This window comes from Callospermophilus lateralis, chromosome 18 (assembly GCF_048772815.1).
Source record: "Callospermophilus lateralis isolate mCalLat2 chromosome 18, mCalLat2.hap1, whole genome shotgun sequence".
NCBI lineage: Eukaryota > Metazoa > Chordata > Mammalia > Rodentia > Sciuridae > Callospermophilus > Callospermophilus lateralis.
Window position 1 is genome coordinate 48,776,235 of NC_135322.1, and position 25,799 is coordinate 48,802,033.

Genomic DNA, 25,799 nt, shown 5'->3' on the forward strand with positions numbered 1-25,799 from the left:
TTCACTTGCATAATCTGCTCTAACGCCATCCATTTCCCTGCAAATTCCATGATTTTGTCATTTTTTAGTGCTGTGGAATACTCCATTGTGTATAAATGCCACATTTTTTTTTATCCATTCATCTATTGAAGGGCATCTAGGTTGGTTCCACAGTCTAGCTATTGTGAATTGTGCTGCTATGATCATTGATGTGGCAGTATCCCTATAGTACGCTGTTTTAAGGTCCTCAGGGAATAGTCCGAAAAGGGCGATAGCTGGGTCAAATGGTGGTTCCATTCCCAGCTTTCCCAGGAATCTCCATGCTGCTTTCCATATTGGCTGCACCAATTTTCAGTCCCACCAGCAATGTACAAGTGTACCCTTTTCCCCACATCCTCGCCAGCACTTATTGTTGTTTGACTTCATAATGGCTGCCAATCTTACTGGAGTGAGATGGTATCTTAGGGTGGTTTTGATTTGCATTTCTCTGACTGCTAGAGATGGTGAGCATTTTTTCATGTACTTGTTGATTGATTGTATGTCCTCCACTGAGAAGTGTCTGTTCAGGTCCTTGGCCCATTTGTTGATTGGGTTATTTGTTATCTTATTGTTTAATTTTTTGAGTTCTTTGTATATTCTGGATATTAGGGCTCTATCTGAAGTGTGAGGGATAAAAATTTGTTCCCAGGATGTAGGCTCCCTATTTACCTCTCTTATTGTTTCTCTTGCTGAGAAAAAACTTTTTAGTTTAAGTAAGTCCCATTTGTTTATTCTTGTTATTAACTCTTGGGCTATGGGTGTCCTATTAAGGAATTTGGAGCCCGACCCTACAATATGAAGATCGGAGCCAACTTTTTCTTCTATCAGGCGCAGAGTCTCTGATATGATATCAAGCTCTTTGATCCATTTTGAGTTAACTTTTGTGCATGGCGAGAGAAAGAGGTTCAGCTTCATTTTGTTGCATATGGATTTCCAGTTTTCCCAGCATCATTTGTTGAAGATGCTATCCTTCCTCCATTGCATGCTTTTAGCCCCTTTATCAAATATAAGAAAGTTGTAATTTTGTGGATTGGTCTCTGTGTCCTCTATTCTGTACCATTGGTCCGCCTGCCTGTTTTGGTACCAGTACCATGCTGTTTTTGTTACTATTGCTCTGTAGTACAGTTTGAAATCTGGTATCGCTATACCTCCAGATTCACACTTCCTGCTTAGAATTGCTTTTGCTATTCTGGGTCTTTTGTTTTTCCATATGAATTTCATGATTGCTTTATCTATTTCTACAAGAAATGCCGTTGGGATTTTGATTGGCATTGTATTAAACTTGTAGAGAACTTTGGGTAATATCGCCATTTTGTGATGTTAGTTCTTCCTATCCATGAACAGGGTATATTTTTCCATCTTCTAAGATCTTCTTCTATCTCTCTCTTTAGGGTTCTGTAGTTTTCATTGTTAAGTTGATTCCCAAGTATTTTATTTTTTTGAGGATACTGTGAATGGAGTGGTTTTCCTTATTTCCGTTTCAGAAGTTTTGTTGCTTATATACAGGAATGCCTTTGATTTATGCGGGTTGATTTTATATCCTGCCACTTTGCTGAATTCATTTTTTAGCTCTAGTAGTTTCTTTGTAGACCCTTTTGGATCTTCTAGGTATAGAATCATTTCTTCCGCAAATAGTGATAATTTAAATTCTTCTTTTCCTATTTTTATGCCTTTAATTTCTTTTGTCTGTCTAATTGCTCTGGCTAGTATTTGAAGAACTAAATTGAATAGAAGTGATGAGAGAGGGCATACCTGTCTTGTTCCAGATTTTAGAGGGAATGCCTTCAGTTTTTCTCCATTTAGAATGATGCTAGCCTGAGGCTTAGCATATATAGCTTTTACAATGTTGAGGTAAGTTCCTGTTATCCCTAGTTTTTCTAGTGTTTTGAACATAAAGGGATGCTGTACTTTGTCGAATGCTTTTTCTGCATCTTTCGAGATGACCATATGGTTCTTATCTTTAAGTCTATCGATGTGGTAATTAACATTTATTGATTTCTGTATATTGAACCAGCCTTGCATCCCAGGGATGAATCCTACTTGATCATGGTGCACAATTTTTTTGATATGCTTTTGTTTTCGATTTGCCAGAATTTTATTGAGAATTTTTGCATCTAAGTTCATTAGAGATATTGGTCTGTAGTTTTCTTTCTTTGAAGTGTCTTTGTCTGGTTTCGGGATCAGGGTGATTTTGGCCTCATAGAATGAATTTTGAAGAGATCCTTCTTTTTTATTTCTTGAAATAGCTTGAAAAGTATTGGTATTAATTCTTCTTTGAAGGTTTTGTAAAACTCCGCTGTATACTCATCTGGTTCAGGGCTTTTCTTGGTTGGTAGTCTTTTGATGGCTTCTTCTATTTCTTCCTTTGTTATTGGTCTATTTAAATTGTGTGTGTCTTGAAGTCCATTTTGTAAGGTCAGAAAGCAGCAACCAATAGGAGGCAGATTTAAAAGGCTGCTGAATGAGGCTTTATTGAGATTTTGATCCTGGGCAAGACCCTCAGATCAACTGGGCAGGTCCGAGGAGAAGTGAGTGCATCTGGACCAGACTGAAATTTTATTAGGCTTAGGGCAGGAAGGGAGGAATTGGGACAGGAGAAGGGGTCTCTTGTCCTACTGGGGTCTTTTGTCCTGGTGGGGTTGGCTGGGGGAGCTTGCTAAGATCCAGGATTGATTTGGAAACCCCGCTTATTGATAGGTGGTTCTGTCAGTACTTGATTGGTGGTTCTTTCGTGCATGCAGGTTGCTTAATCACCTCAAACCGACCTAATGTCGTGGCCTTTTTGATGATATATGGCGGCAACCTACATCTGGCTACTTCCTGCTGGCTAGGGGCACTGGGGGAAAAGGGATGGTTCAGGTGTTGGTTTGGTAGGGAGGTGACTGTAGGGGTGTAGGGGCATCAGGTTGTAGGTCACTCTGGCAGTTTCACACATGTGCTTTCAGGCAAACCTGCGAAAGAAGGGAGCAATCATTAATAGGAGTCCTATTACTAATTTAGGAGTGAGAATGGGAGTCAGCCACATTTTGAGGGTTGAGTTTAACCACCTGGCCAAGGGTCGAGGATCATTTGATTGTTGCTGTTTAAGCCTTTCACCCAAATGAAAGGAGGGTGTTGTCATTCTTTTTGATCAATCCAGTTTCACTGATCTAATAGCAGCATTCTTCTTTCAGGAATAGACAAGTTTCTCCTTTGTCTGCCATCAGGAGATCAAAGGCTCGAAGATTCTGTAATGAAATTTGAGCAAAAGATGTGACTTGCCTTTGTAGGGAAGCGAGAGAGGTAGCCGATGTCTCTACCACTTCCCAAAGTTGTTGTTCAAGCTTCTGAGTAGTGGTTACTGCATAACCAAGTCCTCCTGCCCCCAGTCCGGAGGCAACGATTGAGGACTCCAGAGAGAGTCCAACTACTACTGTTACAAAAATGGTCCATCTTGTCCTGGAAAGGGAGGTAGTATCAAGTCATATTAATTCAGCCTCACTGTACAGAGTTAATTGAGGGACCAAGATGGGAGGAACATAAAAAGCAAAGGGGATGTTGAGCTTAGATTTTTTGTTAGGGTACCATTGCACCAGAAAAAGAAACCCAGCGGAACAAAGTTTGGGAAAGATATTCAAATGATCTGGTCACAAGGTGCTGAACCAGAGGGAAATTCCCTGATGATCTATGAAAAAGAGGGACTTCCTCAAAGGCTGGAGAGGGGGCCCTTGGGGTATGGTTGAGATATTGAGAAGAAGATCAATGGGAATCCCAGTTAACGGAGTCTGATGCAAACCTGCACAGAGGAAACAGTCTGAAACATCATTAACTTTGGATAAATTGAGAAGATGAAGGCCCTGACGTATTAGGGCCATCCATGAGAAAGGGTCACCTTTAGGATGGGCATCTACATCCAGCTGGTGTTGGAGTTCTTTCTCTTACTCCTGGATAATTTTGTGAATTTGAGGAAACACTTGTATATAAGTTCTGCGGATTCTGATAAAGGCTGAGGGGTGCTTGGAAAACCCCAAGAATAAAATTTACCATCAACACTGGAAGCCCAATTTGGATCCCATGGTTCCCAAAGAACTTGGTGTTTCTTGCATGGATTATAAGGGCACCAGGCATAGGTGTTTGTTCAGCCGTAACCAGATTCCTCAGTTTGGTCTGATATGAAGCAGAGCATTGCTGCACATAGGTGGGACAAGGTGGCTCAGTTGAATCCAGTAATGTTAAGGGTGTCTGCCCTATGGCAGTCAATGGAAGGACAATCACCCTGACAAATAAACTGAGAGCAGGTGGTGCCATCCTGGTGCCATGTCTCTTGGATGTAAACAAACAATCTGTGGGTTGGAATAGAAGCTTGAGAGGAGTAATGATTACTAAAAGAAAAAGAGGGTTGGCAAGAAATATTGAGTTTGGTGGGCCCCAGCGTGCTGGAAGTCCAGGAGTGATTATTTGGAAGAGGCGTTTTTTTTTTTTTTTTTTGTTTTGTTTTTTTGTTTTTTTTTTTAAGGCGGGAGACATGGTACCAGGGGGAGTGGCCCAAAAGGTTGGCTGCCATGGGGATAGTAAGTATGACTGCACTGGGTCCCATCCAGCAAGGTTCCAGCGATAGAGGATGCAGTTCCTAAAGTAAGACTGTGTCACCCTGTAGAAGAGGGTCCGATTCAGTTTGTGGCTGTACTGGGATTCAGGCAATGGGTGGCCCATAAGGCAACAGTCTGCGTGTTCCTTTAAGACTTTGTGTAGAAGTATGATTTAGGGCAGGAAGGACACAAGGGGACAAGGAATGAGTGGAAAGCTTTGGTTGATTAAGAAAGGGAGCCCATAGAGTAGCTCACAGGAGCTCAGGCCTGAGGGGGCTCTAGGGCTGCCTGAATTTGGGTGAGGGCCAATGGCAGGAGATTGGGCAAAGACAGCCTGAGTTCAATGGTAAGTTTAGTGAGATGATCCTTGAGAATGCTGTTAGCCCTCTCGACCTTACCCAAGAATTGGGGTTGGTAAGGGATGTGGAGCCTCCAACTTATGTTGGAGGCCTTTGGAGATTAGTTGAACCACCTGAGAAGTGAAGACCAGACTGTTGTCTGACTGGATGGAGGTGGGAAGTCTGAACCTGGGAATGATCTGCAAGATGAGGATGGAGGAGATGGTGTCAGCAGTTTCCCTGGAGGTAGGGAAGGCTTCTATCCAACTGAAAGAGAGTGCTGTCCCCCAAGTCACCAGCAGTTAGATCCTGTGCCAAGGTTCGCCCAAAGAGGTGGGGACTGTCCCTGAAGCCTTGGGGTAGGACTATCCATGTCAGCTGTTGAGACCTAAAGGATGTAGTGTCTTCCCATAAGTAGGCGAAGAGGTAATAAGAGTCAGGATGGAGAGGCACTGTAAAGAAGGCATCTTTAAGATCCAGGACAATATACTGAGTGGTCAAAAGGGGAATATGTGAAAGAAGAGTGTGAGGGTTGGGAACCACCGGGTGGATGGGAGTAAGTGCCTCATTAATAAGGTGGACGTCCTGGACCAAGCAATAGGCTCCTGAGGGTCTGCATAACGGCAATATGGGAGAGTTGCAGGGGGAGTGAGAAGGGATGAGGAGTCCCTGGGCAAGTAACCAGGCTATGATGGGTTTAAGTTATTTCCTGTAGTTTTGGAGATGGAAAGTTGGGGACGCAAAGGAAATTTAGTTTGGGGTTTCAGCTAGATATGGACTGGATTGTGGTGGGAGTCTATGATTGGCTTGGAGGTGTCCCAGACATGGGGATCCATAGGTCAGGGGGAAATGGCACAGTAGCTACTGTTGGGTTATTACAGAGGGTAAGAATTAAAGTTAGAAGAAGATGAATGGTAGTACTCTAGGGGTGTAGTTGTAGGGTGACTCCTAGTAGTTGGGGAACATCTCTGACCAGGAGAGGAACCAGACAGGCTGGAATGACCAGAGAAGAGTGTGTGACAGGGTGTCCCTCCAGGGCATAGGTTAGCCTAGCATTTTGGTTTGGGAAGGAGGGTTTTCCGTCAATCCCCATAACCAAGACTGGGGAAGGAAACTGAGGCCCAGTGTGGGCAGGCAAGACAGAATAGGTAGCTCCTGTGTCCACAACAAAGTTATGGAATTACCCACTACCTGCAGCATTACTCTGGGCTCAGGGAGGGTGCTGGGTTTCCTCAAGTATGGGCTTCTTCAGTCTTCTGTGAACCCCAATATTTCAAGAGAAGGGACAGCCTGGCTGGTCATACTCACGTGTGGAGGTGCCAAGGAAGGGCCAGTCATGGGGCAGTTGCTCTTCCAATGTCCTGTGTGCCTACTGGTGGGGCACAGCCTGAAGTGGGGGGCCATGGGTTTGGGAATTGGCAAGCCCAGGGACCATTGCATCCACATTTGAAGCAAGGCTCTGCTGGAGAGGAATCCTGGTTTCCCTGTGAAGCTCTCGCTGGAGCCATAGGCTTCAGGGCCACCATCAAGGCCTGGGTTTGGAGTGTCCCCTTCTTTTTGTTGGTAATTGAGCCTGCCTGGATAGTTCAACCAACTCTTCCTGGGCATTATAGACTTTAGAAGCCATTTTCACCAGATCTCAGATAGGGGTCTGAGGGCCCTCCTCAGCTCCTTTGAGCTCTTTTCTAGTATCATGGGCTGATTGAGTAATGAAATGGGTTGCTAACACTGTAGCCCCAGAGGGAGACTCAGGATCCAGTACAGTATATTTGGTGAGGGCCTCTGTAAGGTGGTTGAGAAATAAGGCTATATTCTCATCTGAATCCTGGATGATTTCTCTCAGCTAATCAAAGTTAACCACCTTATTGAAACTGCATGTATGCCTGTATAAGATATTGGACCATGTGAGTGCAGTAACGGCGACCTCGTTGGCCATCTTGGTTTAAGTTAGGGGAGTGGCTGCTTTACCAGTGGGGAGAGTCATGTCTGTTAGGTGAATTTGATCAGTGTTAGGGTCTGTAAACAAGTCAAGATGGCGCCTGGCATTTTGCCAGAGGGAGTGGTTTGTGAAGTAACACCAGGGAGCCATTAAGTGTGGAGATTCCTTATTGGTTGACTGCTGTATCTAGTTTATGTTAATTAAGATAAGCTGTGTGGAATGTATATATACCCCTCCTGTCCTACAATAAACGGATCCCACTCCTGCTGTATCAGTCTTCACAAATTGCTCGTCACCCCCCGGTTAATTTGCTGCAGCCAGACTGCGGCAGATTAGCATGATCTCATGTGTCTTTCTGGATGCTGGCTCAGTCATCCAGGGTAATGGTGGAGGAAAGAGTGACATAAAGTTATGCCACGTAAAATCGTAAGTCTGAGAGAGTTATCAGAGTTCCTTAATATAAGTAGAAGAGTCAGCAAAAAAGGACCCAAGGTGCTTTTGCATCTGGGAAAGATCTTGAAGTGAGAATGGGACATGTATTTGGACAATCCATTTGGCACCTGCCACTTCCATTAGAGGATAAATGAGCTTTGGGTTAGCTGGTGAGAGGGCCTGTTGAGACCAGGTGTGGGTACTGACAGGAGAAGAAAGAAGTGAGTGGGAAGAGAAGGAAGGGTTGTATCAGTAGAAGAGTTGGGTGGAGGAGCCATGGCTGCAGGAGAGGAGGAGGGTCAGGAGGGGGAGAGGGATGGAAGGGGAGGTCCTGGAGTGGGGGAGGAGGGACTTTGGTAGCAGCAGGAGGGGGAAAGGTGCAGGTGTGGGAGGAGAGGAGGCAGATGTTTGGCCTGGATAGGGAGGGGGAAGACAGGAAGGTGGGGCTGAGAGCAGCTCCTGTGGAACTGAGAATGAGGAAGGAGATGTAGGACAATGGGAAAGGCGTTTGGGATTTTCTCTAGCAAGGAAAACTTGAGCAGTAGAACAGGTAGAGCAGAAGGGAGGACAGGAGCGAGTCTCAGAAAGCCTGAATGTGTCTCCAGATGTAAGGGATTTCTGCCCACTTTCCTGTCCATTGACAGAAATTGTCCAATTCAGTGAGAATTTAAAAGCAAAAGTTCCTTCTGGGGGCCATTGTGACCTACTGTTTAAGTCACACTGGGGCCAGGCCACAGTGGAGTAAAGACAATGGGTTTTTGGCTTAGGTCTTGAGTGAGTCCAAATTTGGCAAAAGACAACCCAAAGGAGATTTGGGGTCTAAGGAGGACTTGGTGTTTCCCATGACCTTTTGAAACCCTTGGGGGTGGGTGGGAACAGAAAAAGGTGTCCCAAATTCTGATTTCACTCACCCAAGGAACAGATAAGGTTGAGGTGTCCCTACAACCCACTGGGGGCCCAAAAGACTCGGAAGGCCTTACAAAACTGGGAAGTCTCCACAGTTCCTGGGGCCTTTAATGGAATGGGTGGAGGTCTATGGCCTGCCCGTGACTTTTGGAAAGACCTCTCCAGATAGAAAGGGGCTGGAAGGTCAGGGGAAACAAGGGAACTTACCCCAATCCTGTCGGCCTGGATAAAGGGAGAGGGAAAGGAGCAGCTTAGGAATTTCCTGGTCCCTTTGAAGTGGGGAGAGTGGACCTCAATCCCTTAAGGTTGAGGCCAGAAAATCCCTCCTGGATTTCGTCACCAGATGTAAGTTCAGACAGCAGTGACCAAAGGAGGAAGATTGAAAAGGCTGCTGAACGAGGAGGCTTTATTGAGATTTTGCTCCCAAGTGAGACCCTCAGACCAACAGGGTAGGTCAAGAAGAATCAAGTGGGGCTGGACCAGCCTGAAATTTTTATGGGGCTTAGGGCAGGAAGGCAAGGAAAAGGGGGTTTTGGGTCCATTGTCCTCCTGGGGTTGGTCAGGGAAGCTTGCTAAGAACCAGGATTGGTGAGGAGACCACGCTGACAGAAACGTGGTTCTGTTGGTGCCTGATTGGTGGTTCTTACAGGCACACAGGATCTTAATCACGTCAAACCCACCTAACCCATAGGAATATTAGCTAACACAAAATGATATTACATTTAAAACATGAGTTAAAGAAAGGCTGAGAGATTTTAGCTTTTTTTGTGGAAAAGTAGCAAAATGCTTTTGTGTTTTACAATAATAACCTTTAAATAGATTAGGCACTCATTAACTTAAAAAAAACATTTAAATTGTATCCACTGTAAAAAGGAACAAAATACTTTACATATCTTACTGATAACATCTCCAGTTGTCAAGCATTAAATGATATAAACAAATCCCCAGTTCAATTTGTTATACTTATGAATCTAAAATTACCATAAACTTTAGTTTGGAGAACACCAGCTTGATATAATGTTCTTTTACACCCTCTACCATAAAGACTTGTATATCTGGAAGATATGAACACATTTAATATACAAAGAAGAGAAATAGCACCATAATTCCATTGATTTTTTATATTAACCAAGTTTAGCTTCGTTAATATAAAAAATTCCTAAGCTGCTCCTTTCCCTCTCCCTTCATCCAGGCCAACAGGATTGGGGTAAGTTCCCTTGCTTTCCCCTGCTCTTCCAGCCCCTTTCTATCTGGAGAGGTCTATCTGAAATAAATAAACAAAATTTAGACATTGGAACACTTGTTGTTTAACAGTTGTATAATCCTAAATTCCCTCACGATTATTTGTTCTAAAAAGTAAAACTTAATAAACACAATGTTATTGGTAATTTAACAATTTAAGAAATCCTTGTCATTTTAACACGTAGATTAAACTTTCATTACATTAATATTTGACCTTAGGAAAAAACTTCAATATCTTTCACTGATTCTTTCATATAAATATATATCAATGATTTTGACCCTCTTATTTACTTCATCAAATAAAGTCTTTTTATCCAGAATCATTTTCTTTTCCTTCTATTAAATATGGTTCAGTGCCTAGAACCTTCTAATTTTCCTTTCCAATCTGTTATCCCTCACTGTTTGAAACAATCCTTGTAAATTTCTAAATTTAGACAGATTATTCCATTTTAATGAGATGAAATACTCTATATAATTTAAAATACTCTAATTGAAACACAGTTAAAACTTTTTAGAACTCTTTGTATAGAGAATCACATTTGTTTACAATTTCATGAAATTATAATGTTCAAGCATAAGAATTATACCTGTTGGGACTTTAAATTTTTAGTAACCTTGTTTTCAGTGATAACAAAGCAATCTTAGTCTCTTTTTTTAATTTATCAATTGATGAAAACAATAATAATTTCACCTAGTGAAATTTAAGGACTTAAGAGTACAATGTTATATTTAATAGTTAGCGTTTTAACCTTATAAATTAATCAGTTGTCTATTAAACACATTTATGAGTATCCCATGTCAAATCTAATACACTGATTTTACCAAGATATCAGACAAGTGTATTGAACAGTATTAGCCATTTCTCTTTTGTTGAAGAAAAGTCCTAGAAACAATGGATATTAGACATTCTGTAGACATCAAGAGTTAATAGTTCTTTGACCACCTGGAGAGACTTGTGAGGTAAATAATCCTAAAGACATCTTTACTTTCATCTGTTTACCCAATTGAGATTGAACCTTCTTAAATCATATGAATTAAAGGATCCATTTCTATTAATTTATGAGTGCTCATTGTATATCTGCCAATTTGGATATCAGGTACATGATATATGGAAGTACACACATATAGACATACAACACATAACTCAAGTATGCACACAGAACACAATAGCAAAGGTCTTGTAGCTTGTTGTAGGCAAATCTTCATTGCAGTGTTAAAAAGGTTTAAAAAGTTGAATAAAAATAGGACTGATCAGAAAAACATTAACGTGGGTGTGTAGGATCAAAATCATAAGCTCCCAAAATATGGAACTTAAGAAAAAAAAAAACCAAAGGGTCCTAGAAAACATGACTCCCTGGTGATTATTAAGGTACCATATAATTTGCTTTTGGGTTCATTATAGTATGAGTTCAGGTAAAAGACAGGTAGGAGACAGTTGGATAGGATCATGGAAAGTTGGATCCTATGGTTGGGTTAGGTATTGTAATTCCTTAATGTACCCTGAGGGATTGGAGGGGAAGGACCCTAGACTCCTTTCCATTGGGGAGAGGTCACTAAGGGAGAAAGGGACATGTACCTGGACAACTCCCACTGACCCTGCTACTTCTCAAAAGGGAAGCAAAGGTGCAGGCTGGGTAGAGGACGCCGAGCAAGAAGGAGTAGCAGGTGGACATAAAGTAGGTGAGGGAGGTCCCAGAGGGGTCAGAGCAGAATGTGGAGAATGGTGGGAAGGGGGTCCATCAAGGGGGTCAAAGTCTGGGGTTTGGGGAGGGTCCTGAATCCCTCACAAGAGAGTTGTTGTCAGCAATATGGAGCAAACTGACAAGGCTGTCCTTCCAGGGACAGCAGCAACAAGCATGCTTAGGGGTTGTGTCCTGGGCTGGGGTGGGGTGAACCTTCTAGCAGGCACATTCAGAATGGAAGCCTGGAGTCCCTAGATAAAATGGCTCCTAAATAGAAGCCTGGGAGACCCTGAATAAAATGGCTCCTAACCTAAGGGATGGCAGATCTGATGCCAATAGTGATCTCATGCCAATACTGTCTCAAAATTAAAAATGAATAGAACTAGAGATGTAGGTCACTAGTAAAGTTCTCCTGGGTTCAAACCTCAGTCCGGAAAAAATTGAAAGAAATGAAGGAAGGAAGGAAGGAAGGAAGGAAGGAAGGAAGGAAGGAAGGAAGGAAGGAAGGAAGGAAAGAAAGATGTCACCAGATTGGGGGTCTTGGAGAGCTTGCTTTTGGCTTTTTCACTCATGGACAGCACCTTCTCCCTGAGTCATTACAAGGTATAAGGGACAAATAATGCCTCCCATGACCGTATTGAAGCCAGAATTAAGGACAGGCAGTCAATGTAGATAGGTAACAGGGTCGATGGAGAAAATGGAGGCCAGTTGGAGTCCAGGAAGTTGGAGACCACCCCTGGGAGACTGGAATGGTAATGCCTCCTGAGCACTTTGTCTACCAGGATTCCTGCCTATACTGCCCTCCTAGAAGGGGGTTCATGAAGCACCCCCTGAACAGACAGGGAGCTGCTAATTAAGGCCCCTGGGATGCAGCTCCCTTCCTTCCCCATCACTCCACCTTGGCCCTTCCAGCCCACCTGCTTCTCACCTTTTGGCCATTCCACCAGCATCTCCTGGGCCTACTCAGGAAGGAAGAGATAAGGGGTAAGAGATCAGGAAAACAAAGAAAGTCTAAAATGTCTAAGAGGTGCAGGATGCTCTCACTTCTTGGGATACCAGGATACCACCAGCTATGGCCTCCTTCTTTCTCCCAGGAGAAGTCTTTATTAAAAATCGTCCTTTATATTCTTGCCTTGGCACTTCTCTAATGTTCAGACTTGAACATTTGAGGAAGAAGAACTCATCAAGATAACCTGGTGATATCCTATTCATGCCCTAAGGACCATAACTCTTTTTTTTTTTGGTACCTGGGATTGAACTCAGCAGCACTCAACACTGAGCCACATCCCCAGTCTTGTTTTGTATGTATGTATTTTAGAGACAGAGTCTCCCTGAGTTGCTTAGCACCTCCAAATTGCTGAGGAATTGCTGGGATTACAGGCATGCACCACCATGCCCAGCTGGGACCCTAACCCTTAATATCATCACCCTGGAGATTAGGTTTCAATGTGTGAATTGGGTGGACACAAGTTCTCAGACCCTAGCACCTATCGCCTAAGATCTCAGCCACCAAGACTGCAAACTATTACAAAATGTCTCTGCTTATTTAAAACAACCACTCACCAATCTATTTTCATCCCCACACTTGTGAGGAGCAGGACTGGGTTTCTCCATTGATTCTAAACCTGGACCAGCTGAATATGTCCAGGAGAGCCAGGTGGGGTCCTCAGGGTCCTGTCTCCTGAGGTTGGCTCTTATTGTCTGTGAATCTACAGACATATGAGCCCCACACTGACATGATTATACCACACCCGAGAAGATATTTCTCTGTGTGGTGTGTCCCGGAAGAGGCCTTGGAGGCTCAGGAGGTCCAGAGAAGAGATTCTTGTCCCTAGTTCCCTGAGAACCTCTTTATCTACTAAGGTTTCCTTAGGCTTAATGTCTTGCAGAATTCCCCCTGCAGCCTCCTGACCATCCCTCACTCACTATGGCATCCACGTCATTGATTTTCCTTCTCCCTTCTTTGCTGTCTCTAAACTCTTCTGACTCCTCCTATAAAAACCCTCTCATTGTACAAAGGTAGCAAATAATACTCAATGTGCCTCTTAGTTCCCTCAAATATTTTTCTCTCAGATATTAAGAGGCTGGATTTCTCGTCACAAAGACCTTGGGAGCCTCCCACTCCCCAACCTCTGACTGACATGCCCTCCTAGGGCACCAGTTTTCCCAGAGGGAGATACCCCTCGTTTTCATTCACTACATTTAAGCCCATAGACCTTCATGAATTTTGGGCAAAAGATGAAAATTCCATTTTGTCAACTGGGCCACCAGGGCACAGACAAGGTTAACATTAAGCCTGCGGGACCCAGCACAGGAAAGACTTTCCTTTTGGTGAAGACTGATGGGTGCATCCTTATAGTATTTACTGAGTTCTTGTGAACATGCCTCTCTGTTTCATTTCTGCAGAAGCACACTGTATTATACAAAGGGTTTCCATGATATTTGGTAGATTTTTAATACCTTTTTAAATTGCTTTAGTGTAGAATATGTGTGTGTGTGTGTGTATGTGTGTGTGTGTATGAGTGTGTACAGTGCTAGGGACCACACCTACCTCCTTGGCCTGCTAAGCAAGCACTATACCACTGAGATACATCCATTCACAGCCCAGTGTGGAATAACTTATATACAATTAAATTAATCTCATGAGTATACAATTTACTCACTCTGAGGTAATATGTAAGATAAGCAAACACCACCACCACAAGTTTTACTAGTTTCTTTTGCTTCCTAAACTTCCTCATGCCCCTTTGTAGTCCTTCCTTGCCCTGAATCCTGCTCTAAGGCAGTTACCTTATTGCTTGGGTTCCTCTAGTTTGCCTTGCTCCAAATATGATGCAAATGGACACCTTTAGGAATGGCTCTGTCACTTTACATACTATTTTTGAGATGCAGCAGATCTCAAATTCCTTTTCCTGGGGAGTGGCATTCCTTGTAGGCACACACCACACTTTATCCATTGACCAGTTGATATACATCTGAGTGACTTCCATTTTTTGACCAATTCTAATGAAGCTCTTAGGAACATTGTCATAAATTATGTATATGGACCCATGCTGTCATTTCTGTTGAGGAAAGACCTGAGAGTAGAATTGCTGAGTCATATGCCAAGTGTGTGTGGAACCTTTAAGGGAAATACCAAACTCTTCTCCAAAAAGACTTTGTCACTTTGCATCCCTACCAGCCATTTATGAGAGGGTATCAGTTGCTCCATATCCTCTTCAACACTGGTCTGATGGGTCTTAGATTAAATTATATTTAAAGGACATGTTGGGGGATCTCATTGCAGATATTTGTTTTGACTTTTAGACTCTGCTTCCATCTTCCATTCTCTCTGTCTCTCTGTCTTTCTGTCTCTCTGTCTCTGTCATCTCTATATATGTATAAGGTATAATATATACAAACACATATACAGATAGGCTTCTGAGACTCTTCATCATTTCACATTATTACTGTTATCTTGGTCACTGTCAAAGCCAAGGCCTGTGTAAGGTGGTACCATAAATGGCAGAGCCCACGGGGACCTTCACCCTAGCAGACTCCAGGTTAGGAAGAAGCACTTGTTGTCCAGTCGACACAAGGAGTTTATAATAGGACTGAGCTGGGAGGAGGCCCAAGGCCATCTATGAATTAGATCAGGAGACTCAGGGCAGAGAAAGGATCTGCCCAGGCTGGAGCTGGGGCAATGGCTTGGAGGAGAGTGCACTGGAAGGAGAACTGAATCCACAGCAGCCTTGCTGATTGGGTGGAGGTCAAGGAGAAGCAAGGCTCTCAGAATGCTGGCTACTCACATCTGGATAAAGCTGATTGCTCCCCAACGTGGCTGATAAGGACACAACACTGGGCTGGGAGAGCCTATGGGAGGTGGGGAGAATCTAGCCAAGGACAGTTTGCAGGGGAACCTCTAGGCTGCCTGAATTTGAGCCCCACACCCCTTCATCAGGGAAGTCAGGTTGAGCAGGTCCTCCTAACCCAGATGGGCTTCCATTCACCCATGCAGGGCTCAGGATGTTTCAGAATCTCTCAGAGGCACCTAATCCCTGGGAGTTCCCTGGACCCCCAGGCATTCATTTCACATGTTTCCAGTGGATAAGTGACTGTAAACTGGACCTTGGTTTTGTGTGGATGGGGTATCTACAGAAATGCCTTCAAAAAGAAGGATCAGACTGAGAAGGCAGGGGCCCTCAGAGGCTCTCAGAACATGGTCTATAAGAGATCAGGAACTATTGAAGGGCATCCAGTCAGCTATGAAGGTCACAGTCACACCTCCCTGCCACTGTGCAAGCAGTTCCCCTCACTCCAGCAAGGTCACCTGTGTTTCTCCATCTCTGGAGATCTTCATTCTGCCCCCTCAGAGAAGCCCTCCGGGTTCCTCCAGTTACATCCAGCTCTCTGCTCCCTCCTCTCCTTCCCAACACCCTAATGGGCCTGTGACTGAAAGGACAGGGAGTTAGTGACTCCAGGTGTGAGGAGATGGGTCCTGGGATCTCAGAAGGCTGCAGAGACTGTGTGGCACCTTGGGAGGTACCCAAGGGAAGAAGAGGGGTAGGGCCCTGCCCGCTGTACACTGGCTCCATGACCTCTGAGAGTTCAGAGTGACTCTCCTGCAGCACACACCTTGCAGGGCACCACCCATTTCCCTGCCTCCTCACTGTCAGGTTCAAATTCCACCTGGCAGAATGCTGCTCTGCATTTTCAGGTGAAGCCCTGGGAATACAGAAGCTGCCCTGGGAGCCGACCATGTGCCTGCATCGACTTCCTGCCTGGCTCATCCTCGTGGCCTATGGGCTCCTGATGCTCCTCATCCAGGGCCAGGGTGAGGCTGCCATGGGGAGGGTGGTAGAGACCAGGTTGGATCTGCCAAAGTGCACAGAGACAGAGCCTGAGCCTGGAGGGAAGGCACCAGGGCGGGGGAGTTGGTAGAGGAGCCAGATGAGGGGGATGAGGGGCAGGAGGGTGAGCCAGAGAGGGTCAGAGCTGCCTGGGGACACCCCCATGGAGGAGTGAGCTAGTGTGAGGGGATTCTGAGGAGCACAGTATGGGCAAGTGAGAAGCCTCCTGGCAAAGTAACAGGGATAGGAGACCTTTCCCTCCTGTGTGTGGCTGTGCTGTAGCTACTACTCACCCTTGGATAATAACATCAGCAATATAAGAGCTTGCTAGTTACATTTGGCTCTGAGTGTTTTGACTCCTTGGACAGAGAAGTGCTGGCACCTCCTGTAGGATCCACAGGAAAGGTAAATGGCACTGGGGGTTACAGAAGTCCCTGGTACCACTTCTCAAAGCTGATCTGAATGACTGCTCAATTCCCTTTACTAAGGAACCCAAGTTGGCTTGGATTGTGTTTTAGAACAAAAGCGAAGTGCTCTGTACCTTCTAGAATTTTCTAGGCCCCTATCATAAATTGTTGGCAGGAGAGCACCATGCCCAGGGAGTGTCAGCAGCCCTGATCCCTCCCAGGGCAAAGGCTCCTAGTGTGGGGTGTTGGACATAGACCCAGCTTTCCCACTCTAATCTGCACAGAGGAATCCATGTCACCTGTCCCAGTTAGACCACCACTGACAGGCTTCCTCCCTTACCCAGGGTCTTGGAGAACCAGAATTATCTCAGCAGGAAGATTTTTCTAGCTTCATTGAAAGATTCTATTTCAACAGTCTTTTTTCTTGAACTCCCATCCAAAAAAAAAAAAAATGTGAGTCACGGGAGGTTATAGAATTGAGTCCCACAGTCTTCTGCCCACCCAGTTCTGGCCCCCCCACAGGCCCATCTAGGTCTTGAATAGGGTCCAGGTCTTACACACTCCTCATCTTTGTCTCTCATTTAAATGGTCACAAACCCATCTTTTTTGGTGTGACCTTTTCCACATCTGGACACAAGGAAACTTCCCACCACTGCATACATGGTAGAGATTCCTCCTGCTGTTTCATGCAGGGCTTCTCCTAAAGGGAGCATCTACATAATGTCAACAGACTCCAAGCAGGAATATATTTAGCAGGCTTTGTTCTTTGTAGTTACAAATATCAGGCATTAGTGGCCAGTCACCACATGAGTTACATGGACCAAGATCCCTCTGGCAAGGCACTGTGTGGAGACAGCATGTTGGTAGGGACAGGAGTGTGCCTTTGGACTTGGAGGGATGCTGGCCAATTTCCTTCTCAGGTTCTGTGAGTCCATGCTGCCCTGGCCTGACCTGTTCCAGGTAGCTTCAAATATCAGATCTTGTGGGAGAGAGGAGGAGGTTTGGAGTTTTTAACTTTTTCTTATGGAAACCAGCTCAGATCTGCCAAACTCTAGAGTGAGTACTTGAGCCTGGGGGAGGGAAGGCCCCAGTGATGTGGGAGCTGGGGAGATGACAACAATAGCAGGAGGACTGTGGGCCTGACTGCCGACTTCCTACACCCTGAAGCACAGAGACGACTGGGACAGCCTGGGGGCTGCAAAGCACCCAAGAGTGGGCCCATTCTGGGGTAGAGAGAAGAGTTAAACCCAACATGCCCAACATCAACTTTTAATAAATATCATGACCTGGACAAGCCAGGTATATCTAGGTTGACTTTCCATTGGCTCCTTGCCTTGATCCCCAAGCCCAGGCAGGACAAGATTTGAATGGTCTGAACTCATAGCTCCCCTCCATACTTCCGGTTCTCACAACATGAATGATGCTTCTTTATGTCATTTCTTGTCTTCTCAAGCATGAGATCCTTGAGGATGGGAAACTTTAGTTCCATTCCCACAGTCCTCCTAGTGCGTTACATGACCTGGCACAGTGAGTGCAATGGACACTCTTTACTCAACTTAAAAGACATTCTGCTGGCAGATGTGAGGTATGAAGGATGGTGGCGAGTCACAGGGGCCTGGTGAGCCTGGAGGGATAGGCTGAAACCCGGTCGAGTGACAGTGGTGGTGGGGATAGGCACAGGATTGGCAGAAAAATTCAGAAGTGAATGTTGACAGATCAGGCTCCCTCCACAAGGCTGAGCTGAGGAGGACAAACCAGGCCCAGTGCTCAGGTCAGCAGCTGAGTGGGCAGACCTGAGCCTGAAGTGCATCTCTCTGCCCACAGGCCAGGACTCAGTCAGCCCTATTCGAACCACACACACTGGACAGGTGCGGGGCAGCCTCGTCCATGTGAAGGAAACCGATGTGGGGGTCCACACCTTCCTGGGAATTCCCTTTGCCAAGCCACCTCTAGGACCACTGCGCTTTGCAGCCCCTGAGCCCCCTGAACCTTGGAGTGGTGTGAGGGATGGGACCTCCCACCCGGCCATGTAAGCTTATCTGGGATCTGGGAAACCTCAGGGCTGGGGTGGGGGTGGGAATCTGAGCCCTGGGCCAGGCTGCAGTGGCTCCTTCATCTACACTGCACTGCAAGGCCTGGGGCTGTAGACCAGTAGTACTGTGTTTTTTGCAACCTAATGCACCGGCTTTGAAACCCAGGCCCTAAATATACAGATACATAAAAATATATCCCTCTGCAATTCCCACATTATTTTTTCAATGCAGGAATAACTTTGCCAGGCCCCTGCCTCAGGGCGTGGAACCCAACAGGCATTAACTCCAGGTGCTGAACACAAGGGCAGAAACACATGTCCCTGGATTTGACTTACTCCAGGTGTTCTCTCCCACCAGGGGAGATGTGTCTGGGAGAGGGTTGGCTTGGCTCTCTGAACCTATAAAAGACCTTGACTCCAGCAGTCGATGCTGCAGATCCCTGAGGAGGGCAACAGTGGTGGCTCCTTGGGGACCCCACCCACAGGACCAAGGGAAAGGGGCATGTGCTTACAGATCAAGACTCTTTGCAGGAGTGAGGTTTTCTGAGAGTCTCAAGTTGGGCTGTGAGATGCCCCATTTCCCTTCTGTGAGAAACTAACCTCCATCCACTCAGGCACCAGCTGTGTGGGGACACCTATGCTGTTCCAGGCCTGAGTGGGGACAGCGATAAGTGGTGAATGTCAACAAGGCAGCCAGTGTTTCCCAGACAGGGCCCTAGAGTCAGGATTGCCCAGCCTCAGGGGGAGTGGGACACAAGCTCTCAACAACCTTGAGGCCTCCCTGGGGGTCTGGGCTCCATCCCAGTTTCCCCCGAGCCCGTGGCCTGGAACTCAGTGGGGAATGACTTGAAAGAAGGATCATGTGAGGCCAGGCATCAGTTAAGGCAGGGAGTAAGGTTGTCTGGGATCGAGTCAGGACCTGAGGTCTGAATTGACCACTGCTCAGCCCCTGGAGTAACTGTATTCCATTGTCACCAGGTGTCTGCAAAATACAGATATAATGAATACAGAGGATCTGAACCTACAAGGTATAACCTGGCCTCCTGTCCCCATGTCAGAGGACTGCCTGTACCTCAGCATCTACGCGCCTGCACATGCCCGTGAGGGCTCTAACCTGCCTGTGAGTGTTAAGTCATGGTCAGTTGAAGGGTGGGAGAACATTTCTTTTGGAAGATGTTTAGAAGCTGGATTGGGACATGGTTCAAGGTAGAAAGCTAGCACAATGCTATGAAGGCCTGGGATGACCCCAAGTATTACATAACAATACCGATGACACTGGAAGACACAGGTTCAGCTGGCCACCACTGTGGAGTGAATTACCATGAAAAGTTTCTCATTATTATGTCCAAGAAGGCCTCTTATGCAGGCAGGTAGCCAACCTAGGAATGGAGTCAGAGAGCCCTGGATGCTCTCAGAGGCCAAATGTTCTGTCCCACTGATCAACTTACTAGCTTGTACCCAGCAGATCCATGCAGGTGCCCAAAGCTACACTTTGAGATCACTAAATTCAACGACCATGGATTAATTTGGGGACCAGAAATTGGATGGCACTTTAAATTAATGTTCAAGTGGGATAATCACAGAAACATCACTTTCCTTCCTTTCCGAGTAGTTCTGAGGGGAATAGTTCCAGGTTCTGATTCATGGGTAGAACCCACAGTATGGGAGGCCTGATCATCCAAGTTGAACTTACTCAGTCACCAGTGCCCCAGGTCATGAAGTCCTACTAAAGTTCTGTGTGGGTAGCTACACAACCAAAGTGGTGTACAGACAGGGGTTCAGCCAGGACGGGATTGGGCACGGTAGCTACCACATGGTATATCTCCTGATTTCCCAGGTGATGGTCTGGATCCATGGTGGTGCCTTGGTGATGGGCTCGGCTTCCATGTTTGATGGTTCTATTCTGGCAGCCATTGAAAATGTACTGGTGGTCACTATCCAGTACCGCCTGGGAGTTCTGGGCTTCTTCAGGTGAGCCTGGGACAGGGATGGTCCATGGGGGCTGAGTAGACAGAGGACCATCCATGATCATCATCCTTGCATTTCTCAGCACTGGAGACCAGCATGCCACTGGCAACTGGGGCTACCTGGACCAAGTGGCCGCCCTACGCTGGGTCCAGCAGAATATCGCCCACTTTGGAGGCAACCCTGATCGGGTCACCATTTTTGGCGAGTCTGCAGGTGGCACTAGTGTGTCCTCACTTGTGGTGTCTCCAATGTCCCAAGGACTCTTCCATGGTGCCATCATGGAGAGTGGGGTGGCCCTGCTGCCTGACCTCATCACCAGCTCATCTAAAGATGTCTCCACAGTGAGTATCCTTTACTACCCAAGGCCAAATCTGCTGCCTCACCCTTCAACTTCAGAGCCTCTGCCACTCTGTCTGTTCCATGGGAACAAAGACCATGCAGGTGTTTCCAGAACTGGCCACCACAACAGGGATTCTAGGAGCTCAAAGGTCAGATTCCACACATTTCTGCCTCAAGTTGTTGATTTTGCTCTGTGTTCTGCAAAGCTGCACCCTGGGGGCCTCATCCTCAGAAGACCCATGTAAACAGGTGTGATGGCTCCTCTGGCTGACACCTGAGCTTCAGGGAAAGTGAAAGGTTTTCACACCTGCAGCAATACACACGCGACACACTTTGAGAATTATGGGTAACCTGCACACAGCTGAGACCTTAGGCAGCAACCCCCTTCCTGTCTGGAGGGATGATTCAGACTCTTTTTGGTGCCTTTACAGATGGTGGCCAACCTGTCTGCCTGTGGGCAAGTAGAGTCAGAGGCCCTGGTGAGCTGCCTGCGGGGCAAGAGTGAACAGGAAATGCTGGCTATTACCAAGGTAGGGCTGAATGGACATTAGTGAGGAGGCAGGGGTTATGGTGTAAGGAAAATACAGTGATTTCTACTGTGGAATAATAATGTGATTTCCAAGGCTTGGTCTTCTGTATCCTCATAGTTCTGGATGGGAATTGAGACAAAAATATGCTTAACCAGGTGTAGAATCTCTGAATGTTGGTCTGAGAATCATAAGATGAATTGGGATGGGTTGTAGGTAACTCAGGTGTCATTAGATAAGAGACTTTGCTTCCCATAATTATGGACTTTGCATGTCCCCTTAGACTTTCAAGATCATTCCTGCTGTGGTGGATGGGGCCTTCCTACCCAGGCACCCCCAGGAGCTTCTGGCCTCTGCTGATTTTCAGCTGATTCCGAGCATCATTGGTGTCACCAATGATGAGTATGGCTGGGGCATTCCCATGGTGAGAACCCTCTCCAAATCCCCATCAGAGTGTCAGGTGGGAGCAGGTTTAGACTTCGTACCTCCTGGACATCTCACCCCCAACGCTAGACTATCTCTTCACCACACAGATCTTGGGCCCCCCTGAAATCCAGAAAGACATAGACAGAGAGACCTTGCGAGCTGTTCTGCAGAGAATATCAGTACAGACGGTGAGACTCCTGGGGTCCTGTGCCAGGCAAGAGGTCAGCCAGACACTCTTCCTCTTCAGTAATGCCCAGGAACAAAGACTGAGATATGTGCATTTGTGGGTGGGGCCACCACACAGCTTGACCTCATTGCCCTATTCCCTGACACATTGCAAACTCCAATCCCTACCCTCAAGCTCCTGCCTCCCTGCCCCAGAGATTGCCTAACCTGACTCTCCCTGGTCACCTGGACTAGATGAAGTTGCCTGCTGAATGTGCTGACCTATTGATGGAGGAGTACATGGGAGACAACGAGGACCCCCACACCCTCCGACTCCAGTTCCACGAGATGATGGCGGACTCCATGTTTGTGATGCCTGCACTCCAAGTAGCACATTATCAGAGTGAGTGTATCTGAACCTGAATCCTGGCTTCCTAGGAGACAGCTCAGAGCTGTGGGTCCCAGGTGAGGTCTGGTGTCAGGTCCTGACACATGTCTTTATCCAGACCCTGGTCTCAAGCACTGAAGGCCCTCATCTCAGTAAATCCTTATGGCTAGAGTAAGAGATAGACATCACACTCATTTAACAGAAGAGGGGACTAAGGTAGTGGCACTCAAGAACTTGCCTGTGACCACGCAGCCAGGAAGTCCAAGACATGACTTAACAAATAGCCTTCCAACTGCCCCTGATCCATTCTGAGCTTTCAAGCCACTGTGAAGATTCAAGCCAGCTTTGGATCTAGCAATCTTGTCACCAAGAGTGACACATCCTGTCCACCCTCCAGGTTCCCATGCTCCTGTCTACTTCTATGAGTTCCAGCATCGGCCCAGCATATTCACGGACATGAAGCCACCACATGTGAAGGCCGACCATGGTGATGAAATCATCTTTGTGTTTGGATCCTTCATCAGTGGCATGAGCGGTGAGCACTCCTTGTTCCACAGGAGCATTCTCATGACTACAGGGTGACAATTGCTCTCATTGTAAATGAGAAACTGGGGCTTAGAGAGAACAAGGGATCCAGTGTCTACCATCTTACAACTCAACAGGTCATTCCAGGGTTAGAACTTTCCGACTCCAATCTATGCTCCTTCCACCTGTTCCCACCCAATCTTGGTGTCTATTATAGGAGAGGAGGGAGTTGGGTAAAAGCGAAATCATTTCTTAAATGACTTCACAGTGTCCAAAAGAAGGAAACTTCTAGGCCAAGGAGGAGCCCAGTGTTGATTCAGTTAAAGGCTGGGAGTAGTAAAGGCAGGTTGGGCAAGCAGAGGATCTGCCTGGCCCCAGGACTCTGTGATAGGAAAGGGACACAAGCCTGGGGCTGGGGTGGTGAGTGTGGCACAGGAGTGAACATCTGGAAGGGGTTGGCCAGGACCTGGACCTTTGCCTTCCTCCTCCCACAGTTGAGCTCACTGAAGAGGAGGAGCTCCTGAAAAGGAGGATGATGAAGTACTGGGCCAACTTTGCTCGAAATGGGTGAGGACACCTGAGCCTTTCAGCCTCCCAGGGGACACGGGCCCTCCACTTCTCCCCTTATCTGTGGTGACCCCATTAGCAATTGTGTGTTCTTCATCACATTCTAGCCCTGTACCCAATAGGAAGACCCACATTAAAAGAGGGTTCTTTTAAAAGTGGTCCAGAAAGTGAGCCATAGTGCTGGGCTACCATGGGAGCCAGCCTCTCTCAGGGAAGGGCAACACAGGCCAGGTTGCTCTGCCCTGTGTGGAATGACACTAGTGAGAGGTCATTACTTTCCTACATCAGGACACCTCTTCCCATTCTCAAATCCCCTCTCTGCCTGGCTGGCTGCCCTGTCCATAGTTGGGGTGGAAGGTCAGGTCTGAGTTCAACAGAGCTCACACTGACCCTCAACCTGCCCTGCTGGGAGGGCATGTACATAGGAACCCCAACGGAGAGGGCCTACCCCACTGGCCACTGTTCGACCAGGACCAGCAGTACCTGCAGCTGGACATCCAGCCTGCTGTGGGCCAGGCTCTGAAGGCACACAGGCTGCAGTTCTGGACCAAGACCCTGCCTCAGAAGATCCAGGAGCTAAAGGGAGCTAAGGACAAGCACACAGAGCTCTAGCTTCCTTGTCAGGAAGAGAAGGCTGTGCTAGATGTGATGGGGTCTTCCTGTGGTGCCCACACATGCCCACCCAAGAAACAGGGTTGACCCACTCATTCACATAGCTATTTGTCCATACACTCTGCCATGGGTCCTCTCCTGTTAGACACACTCAGTAATTCCCAAGGAGGCTGTGGATAGGTAAGCCAGTTCATGCCCACCTTCCTCCTCACCCCACTGTGCCTGAGTCCCTCGCTTCCTTCCTCCCCTCTCCCTACCTACAACCCCTCCTATCCCCTCCTCCCAGTTGCCACACCCTCCCATGCTGACAGAGAAGTTTGAGGAAGCAGAGCTGGTACTTTTCCAAATCCCTTGCACCTCTCAGCAAGTACCCATGTTCTCATACCAGTGGGAGCTCTGTAGAAAACCTGTACACCAGAAGCCCCAGTGTTTCACTCCATCAGGCTCCTGAACAACAACAGCAACAGCAACAATAACAACAACAACTACAATAATAATGTAGTGAGGCACGGTGGCACATGCCCATAATCCAAGCCACTCAGGAGGCTGAGGGAGAAGAATTCCATATGCAGCCCAGGTTGGCCACTTCAGGAGACACGAGCTCAAAGTAAAACAAATCCTGGGAGAGCAGCTCAGTGGTGGAGTACTTGCCAAGCATGCACAAGGTCCTGGGTTTGATCACAAAGGTACTATCAAAATATAAACAAATAAACACAATAAACTGGATGGCTTATAAACAATGTAAATGTGTTGTCTTCTGTGTAGGAGGTGACAAGTCCAGAATCTAGGTGTTAGCAGTTTTGTTGTTTGGGGAGGTCTTTCTTTGGTTTCTAGATGGCACCTTCCCATTATGTCCTTACTTGGAAGAAGGGGTAAACAGTTCTCTTGGAACTAAATATCAAAAACTATTGATATTTCCTAAACCCAGTCTCCTCCCAAAGATTTTCACTTTCAGACTGGCTTGCTTTCTTCTTTTTTTTCAATCAAAGCCCAGGTAGTAGACTGATTTTATTAGTTATGCATCTGTGTGTGTGTGTGTGTGTGTGTGTGTGTGTGTGTGTGTGTGTGCTGTTGGGGATGAGCTTAGTGCATTAGAACTTAGTGTAGTTAGTGCATTAGAACTTAATGCACTAGTGCAGGCTAGGCAAGCACTCTACCAATTGAGTTCTATCCCCAGCCCTTGGAGACTGGCTTTCACTGTATGAATTTGCAGCACACAAACTTTCAGGACAAACACTTAAGAGTTCCCACATCTAACCCACCCAGGCTACAAACAAAACCAAAGTTCCATATCCCTGAGCCCACCTGGGGATTAAATGTCATCCATCATTAACATTTAAAACTACACACATACTCATCTATTTCTGTCCCAAGGAGGTGTCTGGACCCATCCTTATGAGAAGCAGGACTGGGCTTTTCCATTGGCTTCTGGATCCTGGACCAGCCAGGTGCATCCTGGAGAGCCAGGTGGGGTCCTCAGGGTCCTGTCTCCTGAAGTTGCCTCTTATTCTCTGTGGCTCTGCAGACACTGTGAGCCCCACACTGACACAATCACAACACAGCTGTGAAGATGTTTCTGTGTGGGGTGTGTCCTGGAAGAGGCCTTGACATGTCAGGAGGTCCAGACACATAGCAGAAGAGATTCTTGTCCATGGCTACCTGAGGACCTCTCCATCCAGAATCTTTCAGAATTCCCTCTGCAGCCTCCTGACCATCCCCGACTCCCTATGGCATCCACATGATTGACCTTTCCTCTCACCTCATTGTTTTCCCTAAACTTTTCTTGACCCTCCAATAGAAACCTTCTCATCTTTTATCTCAGTAACCAAAAGTGCCAAATGAAGCTCAATATTCCCCTTTGTTCCTCCAGTGCATTTTCTCTCTGTCAT

General features: G+C 46.5%; 1 protein-coding gene across 2 annotated transcripts; it reads left to right on the top strand.

The window, feature by feature from the left end:
- Positions 1–15,862: 15,862 nt before the first annotated feature.
- On the top strand, positions 15,863–23,910 carry LOC143383481 (cocaine esterase-like). Of its 2 annotated transcripts, XM_076838118.1 has the most exons (12): positions 15,863–15,938; positions 18,186–18,390; positions 19,372–19,513; positions 20,231–20,364; positions 20,444–20,702; positions 21,132–21,230; positions 21,511–21,651; positions 21,761–21,841; positions 22,074–22,221; positions 22,604–22,741; positions 23,226–23,298; positions 23,724–23,910. In XM_076838118.1, exons 1-12 carry the CDS (start codon positions 15,863–15,865, stop codon positions 23,908–23,910), a joined length of 1,683 nt encoding a protein of 560 aa, XP_076694233.1. The 2 variants fall into 2 exon arrangements, with proteins under 2 accessions (XP_076694233.1, XP_076694234.1); XM_076838119.1 differs by lacking the exon at positions 21,132–21,230.
- The last annotated feature ends 1,889 nt before the right edge of the window (positions 23,911–25,799 follow it).

What these genes read in the sequence shown, in the direction of transcription:
- LOC143383481 (XM_076838118.1), top strand. Translation starts at nt 15,863, where the DNA reads ATGTGCCTGCATCGACTTCCTGCCTGGCTCATCCTCGTGGCCTATGGG. An exon ending in GTGAGGGCTCTAACCTGCCT is followed by an intron (nt 19,514 to 20,230) that starts GTGAGTGTTAAG and finishes CTGATTTCCCAG; the next exon opens with GTGATGGTCTGGATCCATGG. An exon ending in AGAGAATATCAGTACAGACG is followed by an intron (nt 21,842 to 22,073) that starts GTGAGACTCCTG and finishes CACCTGGACTAG; the next exon opens with ATGAAGTTGCCTGCTGAATG.